The 22920-nt window shown below is 41.6% G+C and overlaps 1 protein-coding gene across 1 annotated transcript in view; it reads left to right on the forward strand.

Annotated features, from left to right (window-relative positions):
- LOC126456592 (uncharacterized) overlaps positions 1-22920 on the forward strand; it is a 94316-nt gene that overhangs the window by 59486 nt on the left and 11910 nt on the right. The window contains exon 6 of the mRNA XM_050092340.1: positions 20606-20710. Within this exon, the coding sequence (XP_049948297.1) occupies positions 20606-20710 (105 nt within the window). The remainder of the gene's footprint in view (positions 1-20605; positions 20711-22920) is intronic.

A 22920-nucleotide genomic window follows, 5' to 3' on the forward strand; every position in this document is an offset into this window, starting at 1 on the left:
TACGGCCAAATACAGAATAGTAGAAACCAGTAAGGCATTACATGGATTAGGAAGTGCAAACTTATAATAAGATAACATCTAATCTGTTTATCTGGCCCTCATAAATTCTGTTTCCAGTTTATCCGTGCGTGGTTTTTTTTTTGCCTCACAGCTAGTTTAGATTTCTCCTATGCCCACTTTCTACCTAGCGTTACTATGGTCAGAATTTGTACTGGTATTGTTCTCATGTGTTGATGGATCCCAGCAGTGACAAATCTAGCAGCCAGCTTCTGAATTGCGTCGATGTCTTCCTTTAAAATGACTTGGTGAGAATTCCAAACAATTGAGCAATACTCAAGAGTGGATTGCACTAAAGTTCTATACATGACATGCTTTACAGATGAAAAACACTTTCACAGCATCTTCCCAATAAACTGAAATCAACCGTTCGCCTCCCCTTCTCTCATCATTATTTGCTTACATCATTTCATATTGCTTTGCAATGTTATGTCCAGATATTTAATCAACATGAGTGTGTCCAGCAGCATACTACTAATGTTGTATTAGAACATTATGGGATTGTTTTCCCCTACTCATCTGCAGTAATTTAAATGTTTCTACGTTTAGAGCAAGCAAGATCACATTAAAATTCTGTCTTTTGGGAATGCGTAAATTTCCTCTGCTGTTGAAAGGAATATCTGAAAATGCAGGTGCGTTGAAACGTGTCGTTATTTCTGTTTGGCAGTTGTCTTAAAATAGCAAAATAATGCTTGGATGAACAGTGGCAATTTTTAAAAAAAATTGGTTTCATGATGTTGTGCCAGTTGTGAGAAGACATTGGGAGTCGCAGGACCTTCAGCTGAAGGCCATATTGTGTATTGACAATGAACTGCCACACATCCTTGGTTGGGACAGCTTGTCAGTGGTGATCTCAGAGTGATGTCCTTCCCTCCTAATGTAACAGCTTTTCTTCAACCTCTACATCAAGGTATCCTAGAGAATATCAAATGTGTACGCAGAAGACAGTTACTGGGTAAATTGATTAATGAACAGGAGAAGTTTGTGTGGTTGAAATTGATAAATATCGAATATGTGGTTTTTATGGTTGCATCTTCTTGGTATCAAGTTATTTAACTGTTTATTCTGAAATCATGGGAAACAGTATGGCCTGCTATTTGTGATTCCACCACTGCAGCTTGTGAAGTTGTCAACACTTCTGAATTCCTTGGAATGTTAGCAAACATTCATGGTTGTCCAGATATAGATGATAACGATGTAAATGTGTGGTTGCAGAATGACAGTGATTCTGGTTATGGCGTGACGACCAGTGATGAAATTTATACTGCCACCTGTTATTGTACAGAGAATGACAATAATGGTGAAGTGGACAATGAAACTGGCATATCAGGAAAGAAATAATGCATTATGCGGAGGCAGTGACCCAGGTGGAAATCTAATAGTTCACCTGTTACATCAGTCAGAAACAACAACTACTGAGCTGATGTTAGGGTAACATTGATGTGATTGTACTGCTTTGTAACTCCACGCAGGTTTAAAACAGAAGAAACTTTCACTATTTCAGGATGTACACTATGTGATAAAAAGTATCAAGATACCTGGCTGAAATGACTTAAAAGTTCATGGTGCCCTCCATTGGTAATGCTGGAATTCAATATGGTGTTGCCCCACCCTTAGCCTTGATAACAGCTTTGAATCTCACAGGCATACGTTCAGTCAGATGCTGGAAGGTTTCTTGGGGAATGGTAGCCGATTCTTCACAGAGTGCTGCACTGAGGAGAAATATCGATGTCGGGTGGTGAGGCTGGGCATGAAGTCGGCATTCCAAAACATCCCAAAGGTGTTCTATAGGTTTCAGGTCACGACTCTGTGCAGACCAGTCCATTGGTATTGTTGTGTAACCATTGCGCCACAAGCCATGCGTTACAAACAGGTACTCGATCGTGTCGAAAAATGCAGTTGCCATCCCTAAATTGTTCTTCAACAATGGTAAGCAAGAAGGTGCTTAAAACATCATGTAGGCCTGTGCTATGATAGTGTCACACAAAACAACAAGGGATGCAAGCCCCCTCCATGAAAAACGTGACCACACCATAACACCACCACCTCCGAATTTTACTGTGGGCACTACACACGTTGGCAGATGACGTTCACCGAGCATTCGCTGTAGCCACACCCTTCCATCAGATCGCCACGTTTTGTACCGTGATTCGTCACGCCACACAATGTTTTTCCATTGTTCAGTAGCACAATGTTTACTCTCCTTATACCGAGTGAGGTGTCATTTGGCATTTACGGGCGTGATGTGTGGCTTATGAGCAGCTGCTCGACCATGAAATCCAAGTTTTCTCACGTCCCGCCTAACTGTCATAGTACTTGTGTTGGATGCTGATGCAGTTTGGAATTCCTGTGGATAGATGTCTGCCTATTACACATTACGACCCTCTTCAACTGTCTGTGATCTCGTCAGTCAACAGACGAGGTCGGCGTGTATGCTTCTGTGCTGTAGGTGTCCCTTCACGTTTCCACTTCACTATCACATTGGAAACAATGGGCCTGGGGATGTTTAGGAGTATACAGACACTTGACCCAAGTGACACCCAATCACCTGACCACGTTTGAAGTCTGTGAGTTCTGCGGAGCACCCCATTCTGCTCTCTCGCGGTGCCTAATGACTACGAAGGTTGCTGATACGGAGTACTAGGCAGTAGGTGGCAGCACAATGCCCCTAATATGAAAAATGTGTGTTTTTGGGGGTGTCCAGATACTTTTGATCACATGGTGTATATGTGAGTAAGCTACAGTATCTACGGGATTTAACTGGCAAAAAGTGTTTCTTGTTAATCCCAAAATTAAAGGTTTGTGTTTTGTAGTACATCGTAGAGTTTTTGTGTTTCGTAGAATATTTCTGGAATTTCAGTATTCAGAATTACATCCATTCCCACCTGTTGTGGCTACAGATCAATAAATGAAACCCACACTTTACACCAAAAAAGTAGAAAGATGTAGCACAAAGGCAATGCAATGTCAGTCATGCATCTGTCTTGGGCTACACCTATTTCGGCTTGGTTAACGGGCTGCGCTAAACACACTGCACTGGAGCAGATATGGGATAGTGATATGTATCGGCCATGATGAGTTGGCCTTCTTCCAGTTTTTGATTTACGTAACTAGCTATATCGAATGGAGAAGTGCAGGTGCAATTTTTTTCGCTCCATTTTTGGTGTTGAGTACCATTAGTTTTAGGAGAATCATCTGCCACAGAGGTGAGATGATTTTTTTATACACACTCACAGTGTGAGATACATGTACATTATAGTGATCGTACTAAACTGCTGGCACTATTGTTTTGTTAGTGTGTCATTGGTATTATCATACCTTATGGTTGTAACAAGCATGGCGTGTTGTTGATATTGGTCAGATGTGTGGTTCCTGTAGACATGTTTTCAGGGCTTGTCCTCAGTTAGGTGCAGTTTTGTTGTGTATCATAGTTCAATACTTTGTAGTTTCAGGCTCTGTTTTTTACACTGTGCAGGATGAGTTTTGGGAATTACTACTGCTGTTTGTGTGTGTACTTTCTATCAGTACATTTGGAAGCCATCTGATATGTAGCAACAGACATTGTATGGCTACTTGTGTTGTATATTCTTCAGGTTTGTGTACAGTTCACTGCATTGTCTTGATACTCCAGTGTCCTATTTTTCTGATGTAACTTGCAGGTTTCATTCTTTGGTTGGGAATGTGGTTGTATTTCGATGCAAGCGTGGGTGGTTGGTGTTTGTCACATCGGACATATATGGCATTATAAATTTCCCATATGAATAGGCTTTCACCACTTATATATGTGCTATACTTACATGTTACCTTATTATACATTTGCTCTTTGTTAATGCATTATTGTTTGACAGTGGTACACTATGGGGGTGTTATGTTTCTATTGCGAACCAAGGACAGACGTACTGTCATGCTGTGATTACCTGCTACTGTTAGCATGATGTGCTAATGATCACATTCTTGATTACCTGTGCTGTTTATGGATGTACCTTCTAATGATACAGTTGGAATCTGTTAGGCTAAAGGGAGATATTTTCGTGGTATAAGTAATTTCGTGATAATTTTTTGCTTGTGTGCAGCAGACATCCAATTTGCAAGGAGAAGGTTGGCCAATGTTGTGGTAGTTCTGTGCTTCCCACCAGATGCCTGTTTCTATTCCACGATGCTTAAAGTCAACAATACAAAGCTTTTTATCATTCTTCGTGCCGTTTCGTGAAATACTGTGGTGGTTATTGCATCATCTGTGTATTTTTGATACTGCGTGGAAACAATTGAAGGTACGTGATTTATTTTACGGTATGTTATAGTCAGTGATGCAGTGAATGTAAAAATGTATTGCAATTACTTGTGCGGCTTAAGTTGCACGTGATAACGCTTAAGGGGAACAGTGAATTTCTTAGCAAATTCCACTCTGCAGGATGATGTCTTTTGCATGCGCTCTTATTTTTCGCTATTGTATCAATTGTAAGCGAGATATCAGCTTAGTGTACTATAGCAATGTTATTGCTAATAGTATGTTCTACACGTCTGTACTTCTAAATTTATGTTTTGACATGTCACGAAATTACCTACCTACCTACATTTATTGCAGGTCATGTACAGGATGCCAAGGGAGCATTCAAAATATACTATTCAGCAACTTCTAGCCACTGCTAAATTAGTGAAAGTTAATAATGGATGTACACTCCTGGAAATTGAAATAAGAACACCGTGAATTCATTATCCCAGGAAGGGGAAACTTTATAGACACATTCCTGGGGTCAGATACATCACATGATCACACTGACAGAACCACAGGCAAATAGACACAGGCAACAGAGCATGCACAATGTCGGCACTAGTACAGTGTATATCCACCTCAGTTGGACCAGCGTTCGTGCTGGACGTGCAGACCGCGTGAGACGACGCTTCATCCAGTCCCAAACATGCTCAATGGGGGACAGATCCGGAGATCTTGCTGGCCAGGGTACTTGACTTACACCTTCTAGAGCACGTTGGGTGGCACGGGATACATGTGGACGTGCATTCTCCTGTTGGAACAGCAAGTTCCCTTGCCGGTCTAGGAATGGTAGAACGATGGGTTCGATGACGGTTTGGATGTACCGTGCACTATTCAGTGTCCCCTCGACAATCACCAGTGGTGTACGGCCAGTGTACGAGATCGCTCCCCACACCACGATGCCGGGTGTTGGCCCTGTGTGCCTCGGTCGTATGCAGTCCTGATTGTGGCGCTCACCTGCACGGCGCCAAACACGCATACGACCATCATTGGCACCAAGGCAGAAGCGACTCTCATCGCTGAAGACGACACGTCTCCATTCGTCCCTCCATTCACGCCGGTCGCGACACCACTGGAGGCGGGCTGCACGATGTTGGGGCGTGAGCGGAAGACGGCCTAACAGTGTGCGGGACCGTAGCCCAGCTTCATGGAGAGGGTTGCGAATGGTCCTCGCCGATACCCCAGGAGCAACAGTGTCCCTAATTTGCTGGGAAGTGGCGGTGCGGTCCCCTACGGCACTGCGTAGGATCCTACGGTCTTGGCGTGCATCCGTGCGTCGCTGCGGTCCGGTCCCAGGTCGACGGGCACGTGCACCTTCTGCTGACCACTGGCGACAACATCGATGTACTGTGGAGACCTCACGCCCCACGTGTTGAGCAATTCGGCGGTACGTCCACTCGGCCTCCCGCATGCCCACTATACGCCCTCGCTCAAAGTCCGTCAACTGCACATACGGTTCACGTCCACGCTGTCGCGGCATGCTACCAGTGTTAAAGACTGCGATGGAGCTCCGTATGCCACGGCAAACTGGCTGACACTGACGGCGGCGGTGCACAAATGCTGCGCAGCTAGCGCCATTCGACGGCCAACACCGCGGTTCCTGGTGTGTCCGCTGTGCCGTGCGTGTGATCATTGCTTGTACAGCCCTCTCGCAGTGTCCGGAGCAAGTATGGTGGGTCTGACACACCGGTGTCAATGTGTTCTTTTTTCCATTTCCAGGAGTGTATATACCAAGCGTCAAAGCAAATGGATGTTCCATGGATCACATTAAAAGACTGCCTCAACAGAAATGTGGAAGACATTCAAGATCCTCCTAAATGAGGAAGACCATTTGCCCTAACGCCAGATCTCGAGATACAACTATGCAACCACATTATAAAAAGTCAAGAACTGAGTTTTGGGTTGAAGGTTATGATGGTGAGAAAAATGGCATATGAATTAGGGAAACGAGCTGGTCGTGGAAATTTCTTAAACTCCAAAAAAGGAAGTGCCAGCAAATGATGGTGGTTGAGCTACAAGACAAGGTACAATCTTACCTTATGCACTCCTGAGAACCTTGCCGCTTACAGGGCTTCTATGGCAAATGAAGAGACGATTCGTGATTTCTTTTCCAAATTAAAGAAATTGGTGGAAGATTTAAAAATTCAGAACTTGCCTGATCAATTACGGAATTGCGACAAAATTGGTTTGTCGTATGTCGTGAAAGCAAATAGTCCTTACGTCAGTAGGAAAGCGATACATTTACAAGAGAACTTATGCCAATGGAACATGGATTCCACCTATAACTATATTCAAAAGGAGTTCGGTGGAGTGATGTGCTAAAGCATGACAGTCTTCCAGATTCATTAGTAAAACTTTCTCCGAAAGGCTGATTAGCAGTGATTTGTTTTTAGAACGGTTCAATTTTTTTTGTGGATGCCATCCCTCCTTATCGTCCTGTCATCCTCCTGATGGATTCCCACGCATCACTTATTAACCATGCTGTCATAGCAGTGGCTAATGCCAATCAAATTTTCTTGTTGACATTTCCTGCCCACACATCGCATCCGCTGCAGCCACTTGATGTGGGTGTGTATAAATCATTGAATGTTCACTGGGCCAAAAGACTGGACCAATACATGAAAGAGAATCAGACTGAGAAGCCGAACAGAGGCAACTTTCATACAATTTTAAATCCAGCATTTATTCAGAGTTTTTGGACGAAGAGTATACAAAATGCCTTCAGGAAAACTTGAATTTATCCCTTCAACCAAAATGCTATTTCTAGATAGGCTGTTGCTTCTTCACAGATAGCAAATAAGCCTGTTCAACCCACTCAAAACAGACCTGTGGCATAAGATGTGGAAAATGATTTGTTGATACTGCCAACAGCAATGATAAAATGCAATAGGCCTACTGTGAATCAGAAAAGAACTAAAAAAAATTCAGGAGTGAAGTGTGTCAATGAAGAACTGCAACTAAAAGCCTGTACATCGAAATCAGAGATTGCAAAAACTGCACGCAAAAAAAAAAGACAAGACAGAAGATGATTGGCTTTGTGGTACATGCCATAAATCTTACTCAAGTGAGCTTCGCAAAAAGAATGGAGCTAAATGGATCCAATGCTCATTTTGCTTAACACCGTACCTGGTACTCTGCCAGCATTCTGGCACAGAGGAGGAAGTTTATATGTGCGACAACTGTTCGAGGATTCGGACATCGTAAGCAACAATGCCTAGCAGTATGTTATAATAATGAAGACTATATTCACCTGCATGATCATTTGTATTGTTAGTTTGTAAAAAAAAAAGAAGTAATCCCATAACTTTGTTGTGAGATTACCGTAATTATGATTTATCATGAAGTTAGATTACTATTCTCACAAAATTACCTACCTATGCCACAAAATTACATACTTTTTATCGTTTGGAAGATTCCACTATATTTATTCAGCAGCACTATTTAAATAAGAAATACAGTCTAAAACTTTCGTATTACATCCGATCCCTAACGGGAAAGTATTCATAAAAGATTAATTTCATAGACATCAGAAGTAATTATCAAAATAACTAATTTATCACGAATATGTCTCCCTTTACCCTATATGCTGTAAACTGTTATGTTAGATGTTATGCACATGTCGCATGATTGGCTGCTTATTGCCTGGGTGCTATAGCTCGCATCACGTAGGACAGCACTACGCATAGAGAGCGAGAGCAATAGGGATGAGAACTGTGCATGTGTGACAGTAGAGCGTGGGCAAAAAAAGTCCACGTTGCTGAACTACGATGCTGCGGTCAACAGCCAGGCTCATTTGCCTATGTTCGATCAGTCGTCATGAGAGAGATATTAATTCACGTCTTGACGACATTGCGTACAATGCTTCACAGATTTACTCTGCATGACATTGGGAGGTGAGAACAGCTGTCTCAGCTTTGTGAAGTCGTGAAGTACACATTTTCTCAAAATGACAATTGTCTAACGACAAACTCAGTGAAACTGCGTGCAATAATTATTATTCATTGCAATTTGAACTATATTATAAGTACAAATGTAATAGACAATAAAATTAACTTCAGGCACAAAATGAAATCATTGTAATTTCTGACAACTGCTTCTACTCAATAGAAATTTTAAAAATATGTATGAGATGTGTCTGTGGATGTGTTTGATAGTAGTTAACTGTAATCACTGTGTGTAAAAAAGAATTAGTGATAGGAGAGATTAATATAGAAGACTATCATATAAATAGTCTGTAGGTAGCCTCATTTTTCGCCGTTAATAGGAATTATGAGTGTAAACTAACTCGTTGCACATTACAGTGAGAGACTGCATTTATAATCCATTGAACAAGCAAACAGTTAACCATCATCTGCGAATAACTCTAAGGAATGCTGACCGATAACATCGAAAACCACTGATATCTCGGGAAGTAGCAATTATTGTCATTTTAGGGCCTTATCCAGTTCGTGCATTGAAAGTGATGGGGGTTTACTTGTGGAAATATCAGACATTTGATTAATGTATCCAGCTGCGTTGTTGCATCATTTTAGAGCATACAACATGGAGGGAGAAGCTTAACTTCTCCTTGGGCAGTATGTTGAACATTATAGTCTGCATAATTCAAAGGATGCAAAGTCCTAATCAAGCAAGCTATGAAGTTCTCATTATTACCTATGCAATTGATATGTTGACACACACACATATTTTAAAACACGAGTCTTTAAAACTAAGAAATATTACTACTTTGTTCCAAAGTCTAAAATGTAATACCATCATCACTTCTATGAGGGTTGTACTGAAAATAAGGTTCCCATATTATTTACAAATAGAAAACATTGTTTATTGTTATTAATTTATACATCATTGAAAAGCGGAGATTGAGGCCTGGCGGATGACGAGAAGAGAGGATATACTGAAGGACAAATTCCCATCTCCGGAGTTCGGATAGGTTGGTGTTGGTGGGAAGTATCCTGATAACCCGGACGGTGTAACACTGTGCCAAGATGTGCTGGCTGTGCACCAAGGCATGTTTAGCCACAGGGTGATCCTCATTACCAACAAACACTGTCTGCCTCTGTCCATTCATGCGAATGGACAGTTTGTTGCTGGTCATTCCCACATAGAATGCATCACAGTGTAGGCAGGTCAGTTGGTAAATCACGTGGGTGCTTTCACACGTGGCTCTGCCTTTGATCATGTACACCTTCCGGGTTACAGGACTGGAGTAGGTGGTGGTGGGAGGGTGCATGGGACAGGTTTTGCATCGGGGGCGGTTACAAGGATAGGAGCCAGAGGGTAGGGAAGGTGGTTTGGGGATTTCATAGGGATGAACTAACAGGTTACGAAGGTTAGGTGGATGGCGGAAAGACACTCTTGGCAGAGTGGGGAGGATTTCAAGAAGGACGGATCTCATTTCAGGGCAGGATTTGAGGAAGTCGTATCCCTGCTGGAGAGCCACATTCAGAGTCTGGTCCAGTCCCGGAAAGTATCCTGTCACAAGTGGGGCACTTTTGTGGTTCTTCTGTGGGGGATTCTGGGTTTGAGGGGACGAGGAAGTGGCTCTGGTTATTTGCTTCTGTACCAGGTCAGGAGGGTAGTTGCGGGATGCGAAAGCTGTTTTCAGGTTGTTGGTGTAATGATTCAGGGATTCCGGACTGGAGCAGATTCGTTTGCCACGAAGACCTAGGCTGTAGGGAAGGGACCGTTTGATGTGGAATGGGTGGCAGCTGTCATAATGGAGGTACTGTTGCTTGTTGGTGGGTTTGATGTGGACGGACGTGTGAAGTTGGCCATTGGACAGGTGGAGGTCAACGTCAAGGAAAGTGGCATGGGATTTGGAGTAGGACCAGGTGAATCTGATGGAACCAAAGGAGTTGAGGTTGGAGAGGAAATTCTGGAGTTCTTCTTCACTGTGAGTCCAGACCATGAAGATGTCATCAATAAATCTGTACCAAACTTTGGGTTGGCAGACTTGGGTAACCAAGAAGGCTTCCTCTAAGCGACCCATGAATAGTTTGGCGTACGAGGGGGCCATCCTGGTACCCATGGCTGTTCCCTTTAATTGTTGGTATGTCTAGCCTTCAAAAGTGAAGAAGTTGTGGGTCAGGATGAAGCTGGCTAAGGTAATGAGGAAAGAGGTTTTAGGTAGGGTGGCAGGTGATTGGCGTGAAAGGAAATGCTCCACCGCAGCGAGGCCCTGGACGTGCGGAATATTTGTGTATAAGGACGTGGCATCAATGGTTACAAGGATGGTTTCCGGGGGTAACAGATTGGGTAAGGATTCCAGGCGTTCAAGGAAGTGGTTGGTGTCTTTGATGAAGGATGGGAGACTGCATGTAATGGGTTGAAGGTGTTGATCTATGTAGGCAGAGATACATTCTGTGGGGGCTTGGTAACCAGATACAATGGGGCGGCCGGGATGATTGGGTTTGTGGATTTTAGGAAGAAGGTAGAAGGTAGGGGTGCGGGGTGTCGGTGGGGTCAGGAGGTTGATGGAGTCAGGTGAAAGGTTTTGCAGGGGGCCTAAGGTTCTGAGGATTCCTTGAAGCTCCGCCTGGACATCGGGAATGGGGTTACCTTGGCAAACTTTGTATGTGGTGTTGTCTGAAAGCTGACGCAGTCCCTCAGCCACATACTCCCGACGATCAAGTACCACGGTCGTGGAACCCTTGTCCGCCGGAAGAATGACGATTGATCGGTCAGCCTTCAGATCACTAATAGCCTGGGCTTCAGCAGTGGTGATGTTGGGTGTAGGATTAAGGTTTTTTAAGAAGGATTGAGATGCAAGGCTGGAAGTCAGAAATTCCTGGAAGGTTTGGAGAGGGTGATTTTGAGGAAGAGGAGGTGGGTCCCGCTGTGACGGAGGACGGAACTGTTTCAGGCAGGGTTCAATTTGGATGGTGTCTTGAGGAGTCGGATCATTAGGAGTAGGATTAGGATCATTTTTCTTCGTGGCAAAGTGATACTTCCAGCAGAGAGTACGAGTGTAGGACAGTAAATCTTTGACGAGGGCTGTTTGGTTGAATCTGGGAGTGGGGCTGAAGGTGAGGCCTTTGGATAGGACAGAGGTTTCGGATTGGGAGAGAGGTTTGGAGGAAAGGTTAACTACTGAATTAGGGTGTTGTGGTTCCAGATTGTGTTGATTGGAATTTTGAGGTTTTGGAGGGAGTGGAGCTGGAAGTGGGAGATGGAGTAGATGGGAGAGACTGGGTTTGTGTGCAATGAGAGGAGGTTGAGGTTTGCTGGAAAGGTTGTGAAGGGTGAGTGAGTTGCCTTTCCGGAGGTGGGAAACCAGGAGATTGGATAGTTTTTTGAGGTGGAGGGTGGCATGCTGTTCTAATTTACGGTTGGCCTGTAGGAGGATGCTCTGAACAGCCGGTGTGGATGTGGGAGAGGAAAGATTAAGGACTTTTATTAAGGATAGGAGTTGACGGGTGTGTTCATTGGCTGAGTTGATGTGTAGGTGAAGGATTAGGTGGGTGAGGGCAATGGATTGTTCAGTTTGGAACTGGTATAGGGACTGATGGAAGGAAGGGTTGCAGCCAGAGATGGGAACTTTAGCGTAATCTGGCTAGGGCGAAGGCATGTTTGCGGAGGGAATGTAAATAAAACTTAATGGGGTCGTTGTGGGGGTGTTGTGAGGGTGACATGGTATTAGAAGGTGGAAAGTGTAACATGAGGTGAAATGAAAATGAAAATAAAAATATATGGGGTGAGATAAAGGTGAACCGGAAAGTAACTGGAGATCTGGAATGAGAAAAGGCGAAAAGGTGTTGGTTACAGCTGGGCTATGTTGGACTTAGGTTGGTAGACAACGATGTGCATAGAGGTTAGGTGGTTGTGTTGCCGCCAAAACACGTTAAAGGACGGAGAAATTCGGCTCCTATCCTTGTAACCGCCCCCGATGCAAAACCTGTCCCATGCACCCTCCCACCACCACCTACTCCAGTCCTGTAACCCGGAAGGTGTACACGATCAAAGGCAGAGCCACGTGTGAAAGCACCCACGTGATTTACCAACTGACCTGCCTACACTGTGATGCATTCTGTTTGGGAATGACCAGCAACAAACTGTCCATTCGCATGAATGGACACAGGCAGACAGTGTTTGTTGGTAATGAGGATCACCCTGTGGCTAAACATGCCTTGGTGCACAGCCAGTACATCTTGGCACAGTGTTACACCGTCCGGGTTATCTGGCTACTTCCCACCAACACCAACCTATCCGAACTCTGGAGATGGGAACTTGCCCTTCAGTATATCCTCTCTTCTCGTCATCCGCCAGGCCTCAATCTCCGCTAATTTCAAGTTGCCGCCGCTCATACCAACATCTTTGCCTCTTTACTTCCGCCTCGACTGACATCTCTGCCCAAACTCTTTGCCTTTACAAATGTCTGCTTGTGTCTGTGTATTCACATTTATGTTTTGTTTTTCACATAAGAACAATGTTAATCAGCAAAGCATCATTTTCGAATTATATGTATACTGAAGTAGTGGTTATTTTTGTATGTAATTTGGAAACAGGTCACTTTACAATTGGGCAGTTAGGACCGGTGTTTATCTTTAATGCTCTCCGAGGGGTTCTGATGGGTAGCTTCTCATATAAAGATGTGAAACAAATACTAACAAAGAGATAGAGGGGCTGGCCAGTACTTACCTCAGCTCAGTACAGCCGATAGATACACATAAAACAGAAAACTGAGTAACTGAATCTCCTTTCCCTTCTTCCCTTTCTTTCCCCTCTCTCCTCCCCGATGAAGGAACATTTGTTCCGAAAGCTAGGAACTTAAATTTTCGGATCTATCGGCTGTACTGAGCTGAGGTAAGTACTGACCAGCCCCTCTATCTCTTTGTTAATATATTTATTTCTAAGCCAGGGGGGTTGGAGAGCAGAAGGGGTATTTGACATTTGATCTTGGTTTCTAAAAGATGCAGTTACCATACTGCCAACTAAAGAAATATTTAATTATGCATTTGGGTATGTCCTGCATATTGTTGACAATATAACTTACACTTTTTCAAGAAAAATTTTTCTTGCTTAACACTTCGCTGTCCGCACGTCTCGTACAAATTTATTCACTTGACGCTGGCAGCGCTAATTCGGATTACTTGGCTTGTCGCCGGCCATTTCTTACCTTTCCATTGATGACAAGCTTCAAACACATTGACTTTTGCATGCTTTAATTTTTCCGGAAATCCTTTATTTTGCTGTGTCATCCCACAAACTTAAATTTTCTTTTCAAGTAACTTCTCTGCAAGTTCTACACAGTTATAATAATTATCCATGTAGAGGGGATGCCGCTTACCGTAAGAAGGTGTCAATAGTTCCATCACTGCTTTTGCTAAAGGTTGTCCAGCGCCGAAATATATCTTGAAGGAGGAAATGTGTACCGTACTCGAATCACACAGCATCTGAATGAATATGCCATAATTCGTAATTTTCGACGGATTGTAAACTTAAAATTTAACAGTCCATGCCACGGTATCGTTCCTTCATAAGTTGAGGATTAAATTTTTCTTTAAACTTTTTGGAAAAATAATCAATTAAGAATTGCACTTTGAAAAGCCAGTCGGCAGTATTGGGTTTATTGTTGTTGTCGGAAAAATGTAAAAATGATATTTGTCTGAACCAGTTGCGGGATATCGTTTTGCGAAATATCGGTGTGTCTTATCAATGGATTCATTGACCAGCAATCATCGATCCTTGCTTTATTTACAATTCGCGTATGGATAGCAAGCCCAAACCATTTTCTAAGTTCGGGTCCCATAACATCGACAAATTTGGCTTTTTTCTTTTATGCAGTTTCCTTGTATTGCAATTTTGACTGTAATACTTGTTGGTTTCGTTGCTAATATATTCAATTAGATCGTTCCCAACATATAATTCTAAGATATCCACGGTGCTCTGTGTATCTTTGGGAAATATGTGTGGACCCAGAGATCCTTCAAATTTGTTATTGGTCCTCAGTAAATCATAGTCTGTCTTCTTTGTCTGATTCATCAGAATCAGTTGGCAACTGTAGCATTCGCCAAGATGCATTTCACTATCTTCCGATGATTCTGCTTCACTTTCACTTTTTTGATATCCAATGTCTTCTTCCCAATCGTCCAAGTTGTCTGGAATGTCAGACAAAACGTTCACGCTTTGATCGTAAATAATTGTATCATATCTTTTGTCCGCCATGATGAAAGTGCGCAAGTACTTATAAAAACAAAAAACTTGTTGACGTGTGTAACTTATTGTTACCCAAACAAAACACCAACAGAATGAAAAAGATACTGAAGTGCTGTCACCGGCCACTGTGCAATACTGTGCTCACGACATCGCTGTGGTGTCGCTGGCCGTTGACCACTATTTCGTGCATGACACCTCTGTGGTGTCACCAGACGGCAAAGTGATAATTTTGCAGACCAAATACTATTTGTATGAAGGCCTCCTGATAGCAAATTATGGATATAAATTTTTTAAAAAAAAGTGGTTTCCCAGTAAATGAAACACATGAGCCCTTTCAGAATCCTCTTTGACACGTTGGACGTCAAGGCATTTCCACTGCGCCCCCCCCCCCCCCCCCCCCCCCCCCCCCCCCCCCCCCCCCCGACAAACTACTAGCTATGACCTTGGCACGTTGTTTGAAATGTTCATAAATGTAAAATAGTGCACGTTACATAAGGAAAAATCACAATGTCCCAGTACATGAGCCACAACTGGAATCAGTCAATGTTTACAAATATTGGGGTGTAACACTATAGTTATCAAAAGGAATTGTCACATAGCCTCAGTCATAGGTAAAGCAGGTGGCTGACTGGTTCATTGGTAGGATACTTCAGAAATGAAATCAGTTTACAAAGGACATAGTGGGACTTACCCTAGAACATTGTTTAAGTGTGTGGGACCCATAGCACATAGGACTAATAGGAGATAGTGAGTGGGTACAAAAAAGGGCAGCAAAAATGATTACCTGTTCATTTGATTCATGGTTACAGGTTTGCTTGACTCATAGGGGAGTGTTACAAAGGTGCTGAAAGAACTGACCTAGCAGATGCGTGGAAGATAAAACTGTTAACTAACCCTTGAAGGTAATGATTCAAGGAATGTACACTAACTTCCTACACTTGTGATTGCAAAACATTACACTTACTAGTATGTGTTAGGTCAAGTTAGGTTGGCTATACTGCAATAGGGATTCAATGTTGCAATAGCGATATTGCAACAGCAACCCCTATACACATAGTAGATGATACGGTTTTCTGTCCCACTTTGTAAATGTAAGCTCTTGAACAATATCAGTGAATAAAAGAAATAGTTTTTGAGTTGCTATCAAAGTGACAGCGAACAAACAGCATGAAAATGTAATTATAGGTATAAAAGAGCATATGCTTTTCATAACAAAGCAAAGAAATACAGAAAACAAACATTTGATGATGGATGATATCTTCAAAACAATACAGAGCATAGTTAACAAAATAAATAATAATGAGATTGTAACTTCTTCTTACTCTGTGTTTTATAACAACAATGATACAGTAAATAACTGATATTAGTAGCTTTCACTCATCAATTTACGGCGACAATGGGGCAGTTCCAACCAGCTCCCTACTGTCACTTGGTGGAATAACCACCAAAACTGTCTTCCTTGTCATCACCAAGACTAATCATTAGTTATTTGTGGTCACTGATGATGCCTCAATTGTCTGTGCAGCTTGAATAAGTTTTTCAAAGTGCCATTTATGGAAGTAAAACCTATGAAACCAAATGTGTGTATGTGTTGACCACATTGTTGGATGTAAATAGTTCTGTACCCACCAATATTTACAGCCAGTTTTTTGCCCTGATCTCTGTCACTGAGGAATTACTAGCTGATACATGACTCGATATGTCACATGTCCATGTATACTTATGTTCTTTCTCCTGCTCATAAAACTCAATAATTCTCCAAAATAACTCCAGTGTCTGGCAATTCAGTGGCACAGCTCAATGGAAAGGATTGTCACTAGGCGAACGAAGTCTTTTCACTGGCATTTACAAGAATCGGGATTTTCTAAACCACAATGAAACAAAGCACAGTACAGTGCAAGCACATGGTAGAAACAATAAACAACGGATATTATTTATGTTCATATAGACAAAGCCGGCAACATGGGAGCTCAGACACCATGACTGTCAGTGATTACTGCACTGCACGCAACACCTAGCACCTCAAGCTCCATTTTTTTTCATTTGTTAAACTGTTACACCGCCAAATTGAAACATATGCAAAAAGTACAAATTTGAGACATAGGTATACATACTGGTCCGTTAGGGATTGACTGGTCACAGGTGGACAGCTAAGACAAAATTAGACTAAATGGAGCACACACATGAACATTTGAGCAACCATTCTTCCTGTGCTGCATATATCAGTGCAATGGGAAAAGATCCTAATAGGTGATACAGTGGGACATACCCTTGCCATGCACTTCAAAGACTTGCAGAGTACAGATGTAAATGTAGCGAGATTCTTTCTTGAAGTTTATCTGCCACTAGAAGCCAGCACTACAGTGTTGTCAGCAAAGTATAGATGGTTCAGATATGTCTATCAACACATGTTCCTACTTAATTTTCGAAACATACTCTATGGCTGCTGAGATTAGAGTTTATTAAATGAAATTTTGCTGTGTGACTCATTCAGTTCTGAATTCCAGACTTCCCTGATGAACGCTGATGGAAGGTGTAATGTTGACGTGTATATTTATCAATATACTGTAGTTGCATGAAATAAGAGCACAGCTGTTTGATGCAATCTGCACAGCGAGAGGTGGTGAATACTTCACAGTGGTGCAGTATGCTTTCTGTCTCTGCTCCACATCACATGCTCCAGCTAGGATCTACCCTGGCATCTAGCAGTGCTAGGATAAGTGGACATTGGGCCACTGTTTGTTTCTGATTCTCGATAGAACAATTTATAGGCTCAGAAAACTATCATTCACTTACACACCCTGAAGTGTATGCAGCAGAATGACTCTACTGACTGGTGTGTCACATAGTACACTATACCTTGCCACTCTGCCTTGCTCCACCACTCTACTTCTTATGTGACACAACTAGAACATAGGTTAAATCAATGCCTTGTTTAAGGCTTGCTAGTACGAGGTGCATCCCTAAAGTTGAAGATTAAATGAAAGATGTGCTGGAACAGATACAGGAAGTGTGGAGCTATTTATCAATGTATTCACCACTGGAATCCAGACACTTGTCATACTATGGGATCAGCTTCTATATCCCTGTGTCATAGATGTCTGGTGCTTGATATTGTAACCATTGTGTTACAACCACCTCTGTCTCTCAGTTAGTCTGATAATGCTAACTCTGACCAGACTGGAATTTCTTGAGGTTCTCGAAGAGACATAAATTACTGGGAGTGAGGTCTGGACTGTAGAGTGGATGATCAAACCACTTCTGAGCCAAATGTTTGCAGGACCTCAGTTGTCCATATATCCATGTGTGGCAGAGCTTTATTGTGCAGCCGAACAAAAACATTGCACATAACTTGTTCTGAACGGCCCATCGCAGTTTCCGCAGTGTTTCACAGTAATGCTTAATGCTCACTGTCTCGCCTCTGGCCAGGTCAAGAATTTGGTAGGGAGAACTCTTCCTGTGTCCCTGAGCACTGGACACAGCATTTCTGCTCTGAGACAGTCTGCTTGGATTTAGTGCTGCAGGCAAAATCACAGAGTTGCCAATTCACTGACTGCTGCTTGGTTTTTGGTGTTTGTATACAAACCACGTCTCATCACGTGGGACGGTCTGATTCAGAATCTCATTGCAATTATGATACTGCTGCAGAAAAGTCAAAGGTGACCTCATGTGCTTTGTGTTTTGAAGTCAGTTGCTTAGGCACCTGCCTGGCCCACAAGTTTTAGGTGCTCTGTATCAGTTTTATGCAACAAGGAATGGCATATCTGTGGGAACCAGCTGCTAAGTTTGATGATTGTAAAGTGATGATTCTCCATGCTGCATTACCATACCAGCTCCACTGTAATTGTGGATGGCCTCCCAATGCGCTCATCATCATGAATAATTTGGTGACCTCCTGCGAAGTCTCTGCACCAGAAATACACCATCTGCTTGCTTATGATGTTTGGTCCATAGACCTGTCACAGCTGACAGTGAATTTCAGTTTGAGTTCTCTGTTCAAAAACTTTACACACATGATGGGAGCTGGAATAGGAGCTTCTGTTTTCAGTCGCTTCTGTGAAGCTACTGTGAGACCTTGGAAAGTTTCGTAATCTTATGCATTGTGCCATGTCAGATTAGATTAATACTTGTTCCATAGCTCATAAATATGACACTTTGTAATGACAGGGTATGTGTCAGTTTAACAAAAGGTTTCTTTACATGCAATAATTCATTGCTGCTTTTTTTATATAAAAAGTTCTGAGATTACTAATTTATATCTAAAAAATTCTCTCTTTAGTAGAAGGAGTTGTCATTCAGAAATTCTTTCAGTTTGTTTTTAAATGTTGGTTATCTACCTGTCGGACTTTTGATGCTACTTGGTAATGGCCAATGATTTTTGTAGCAGCGTAAGTAACCCATTCTGTGCCCAAGTTAGATTTAACCCAAAGTAGTGAAGATCAGCCTTTCTCTCTTAGTGTTGAAGCTATGCGCATTGCTATTGCTTTGGATTATATTGTGAAGCAACTGTAATATCCCTAGTTCATTAAATAAATGTCTGCGAGATGATCTTGGCTGGGCTCTAGCTATTATTCTGATTCTACACTTTTGTGCTATGGATACTTTTTTCCTTAATGATGAATTACTCTCCTTGTCGCATGCATGCAATTGCTTTGTGCAATATATGATTTGCTAGCTGTGGGACAAGTGGGAAACTTCCTTTATGAATGTGCCATGTACAAATTTTGTTGAAGTAGTCAAAACCTTTCTGAAAAACCATGAATCCCAGACAAAGTGGTAATTTGTACTCAACACACTATTATTGCAAATGGCTTACTGTGTTGTATCTGCTTCTATAGTTGGCTTGTGACTGTTGAAATAATACTGAATGTACCTCACTGCAGTTGGTTTTAGTGAATAGATTATGGAGATGAAACAAGTAGGTATAGATTTCTTTATATCTTGCATGACGCTTCTTGTGAAGTAGAATATTTGCAGAAATTGTTCAAATTTGGTGATTTATTTTTCTCTGCATTCATTTTGTGAATAATTTTGCAAGTTCCTTTTGTATTACTTTGTCCCCAACTTTCAGCATTGTTAATTACACACACCATCTCCAGGTGCCTTCCACATCTACATACCTTGAATGTGTTTATATACCTCATCTGGCATTACTTTCAAAATGTTGTTGTTTTGATTTGTGTTTCTGATTCATCTCTTGAAGTACAGAAGCGATATGATGTATACCTGACGTAAGTATTTAAACAATGGAAAATCCAGGGTGGAATGGAACAATATTATGAAAAGGATGGTTGCTACTCATCATGTATCAGAGATGTTAAGCTGCAAATAGGCACAGCAAAAAGTGTGTTGGAAAGTGAGCTTTCGGCCAACAAGGCCTTTGTTGTAAATAGACAACATATGCACACTGGTCTGGCTTCAGCTGCCAGAGACTTTGGTTGTGTGCGTGTGTGTGTGCTTGTGTGTGTGTGTGTGTGTGTGTGTGTGTGTGTGTGTGTGTGTGTGTGTGTGTGTGTGTGTGTGGTTTTTTTGTCTATTTTCGGCAAATGCATTGTTGTCCAAAAGCTCACTTCTCTGTAGCAATAGATGTGTGATCATTGCCAAACCTCAGCAGGGTTATGGTCACTTCAGTCACAGCCCAGATTTGTCGGTCCTGATTTCAGAGCTTGGGATCTACTTGACCACATGACATGCTGATCATGTGCCAGCTGGACCCTAAAGTTTCCAGTTAGTGTTGTCATTAGTCAGTCTCTTGGTTGAATTTTTTTTTTAACATTTACTTGTCAGCATTTGTAAGCCTTTAGCATTGTGTTCAATTCAGTCTGCTTTTTTTGCAGTCAAAATTTCTCCTAGTCCCAAAGCAGGCAAACACTTGTGTAGGTAAATTCATTCACACCCACTTCCTGTCTCAGGGTTGCCAGCACTTATTATTTATATAGTGTGCCAATTTTCTTCAGTTAGAGAAGTTCAATGCATATATTAATTGAGCTAAAAGTGTCACATGCTAAAAGTGATCTCTTGAACAAATTGTTATTTCTTTCTTTCTTTCTTTCTTTCTTTCTTTCTTTCTTTTTTTTTTTAAAAAATCTTGATAGAGTTAATTTTTTTTCTTTGTTACAGGAGATTCACATTGATGGTGATGTTCATTGTGCCTTCTGTGACAACACAGCACAAATTTTATGTACTGGGTGTTACATTACATGTTACTGCAGTGCTGATTGCCAGGTAATTTCATGAAACTAATGATTAATTTGTTGACCTAACTGTGTGGCTCATTTTGCAGTTTACTCTTATGATGTACAATAATCACATTGTTATTGTGGCAAGTTCTCCATTATCTTGGATTGTTCTGCTCTTCTATAACTTGAGTAGATGATTACAAGTAATAAAACATGGTTTTTAGCACCTAAAAAGTGAAACCAGTTGAGTTATCACTTGGGTTTGCTGTGATTGTATGAGAGAATGCTGAGCATCATATGACTAGACAACACAATGACAGAATGTGGAGAGGGCATTATAGACTCATAATGCAGCAATACCAACTCTTTAATGAAATGAAAATTCTCACTTCTCACAACAGGCAGTTACACTGGGTAGGCATGTGGCACATCAAATGTACTGTCACAATGGCCCTCTGGAGTGTCCATTGGATATTAATGGGCTCCCATACCAGTTTTGACGCACCAGATTTGAGCAGGAAGAGGACTGCTTTCTTCTGCACTATCTGCCTTGCAAATACCCCCCACCTCCCAAATGCCTTTCTACCATCTGTTTGTGACAGTTTCACACTGAATGCTTTAAATCATCTCTGTCATCGGGCACATTTAACTGTGAATACGTCATGACACCAAGACCATGACATTCAAAGGCAGGTGATCCCGACTTAGTCCAGTATCTTGACTTACGGAAATCCTTTAGTGCAGTTCTACATCTGTTGGTACACAAAATTATTAATGACAAAATATTGGGATGGGTCATGGGATAAATAGATTACTTACTGACACAGCAAATTCCATATGTATTTGTTAGTGGAGATTGTCAGGTATAGAAGTAATGTACAATATGTGACAGATCTGTTACTGTTCAAGATATGTACAAATGATTGGGCAGGTGACATTTTTAGCTCTGAGGTTGCTTTCAGATAACACAGTTGCTTATTGGGTGGTGGTTGTTGTTGTTGTTGTTGTTGTTGTTGTGGCCTTCAGTCCAGAGACTGGTTTGATGCAGCTCTCCATGCTACTTATACCATACAGTAAAGCTGCATGCCCTTGGAAAAAATTATGGCTGTAGTTTCCCCTTGCTTTCAGCCATTTGTTGGGAGTTATAAAACTAATATTTTTTTGGCTACATTGGTCATTGGTATTGGCTGTCAGTCTTAAGGCTTATAAGGAAAACCTGCTTGGAGCAGTTAAAAGTGGAATGATTTCTTTGGGTGTGAAAGGTAGATGCCAAACTAACATTTATCAGAATAATCTTGATGAAGTTTTAACTCGTCCCCAAAGGAACCCATGTACTAAACCATTCCTTGACTAATACTGTGTATTGTTATTCTGTCTGGGCCCTAACAAGGAAGTAAAGAATATTGAAAGAATGGCTGTTTGATTTGTCACAGGTTTGGGTAATTAACATCTGCCACAAAATATAGTGAAAGATTAAGCAGGCAACCATTTTTGATGTATGTACGAGATCTGTACAAACAACAGAAATCTTGCATGAAGAATCTGGTATGCATGCTTACTGGTTTGTTACCAGAGTACAAGTCATAATATCAAAAAACATTTAAAAATTCTCAAAATGATGCAGCATATGGATCTAAATTGGTTTTCGATTTTACTCGTGGGGTTGAAGTAAAAGAAAAGCTGGAGGAGGAGGAGGAGGAGGAGGAAAATTACTTAGACCAATTTCATTCCAAACGTGACAACTTAAAAGTCCATTTTCGTCATCCAATTGTTCATAGCTCTTGCTGAAGGCTTCCTCAGGACTGCTCTTGTCACTTTCCAAACTCATGAAATCATCACTTGTTTTGCTGTATTCAGTGTTATCAGTCTCAGCACAAGAATATGATGATCATTTCAACACATTGAGAATTTAGGCTCATTGTCAACACTGCTCAGGCACAATTGAATTAAACTGTTACAATCTTTTCCACTGTTGATATTGTGCAATTAATTTATTTAATTATCATTAGCAGTTTCAGGCGGTCATGTCCATTTTCAACTCACCTCTAGTTGATGACAAAGTGACATTAGTTGTACAGCAGCAATTGAAGTAGTACAATATATTATGATGTGATTTACAGTGTAAATATGCTTTTTCTAATGAGATGACTGATGGTACTAAAGTGAAAAATTATGTATATAGACTTCTATTGTTGCTTGGACATAAATTTCATAATATTACTACAAATTGTTAGCAAGAGTATGTTGCTTAAGACT

This window comes from Schistocerca serialis, chromosome 1, assembly GCF_023864345.2.
Source record: "Schistocerca serialis cubense isolate TAMUIC-IGC-003099 chromosome 1, iqSchSeri2.2, whole genome shotgun sequence".
Taxonomy (NCBI): domain Eukaryota; kingdom Metazoa; phylum Arthropoda; class Insecta; order Orthoptera; family Acrididae; genus Schistocerca; species Schistocerca serialis.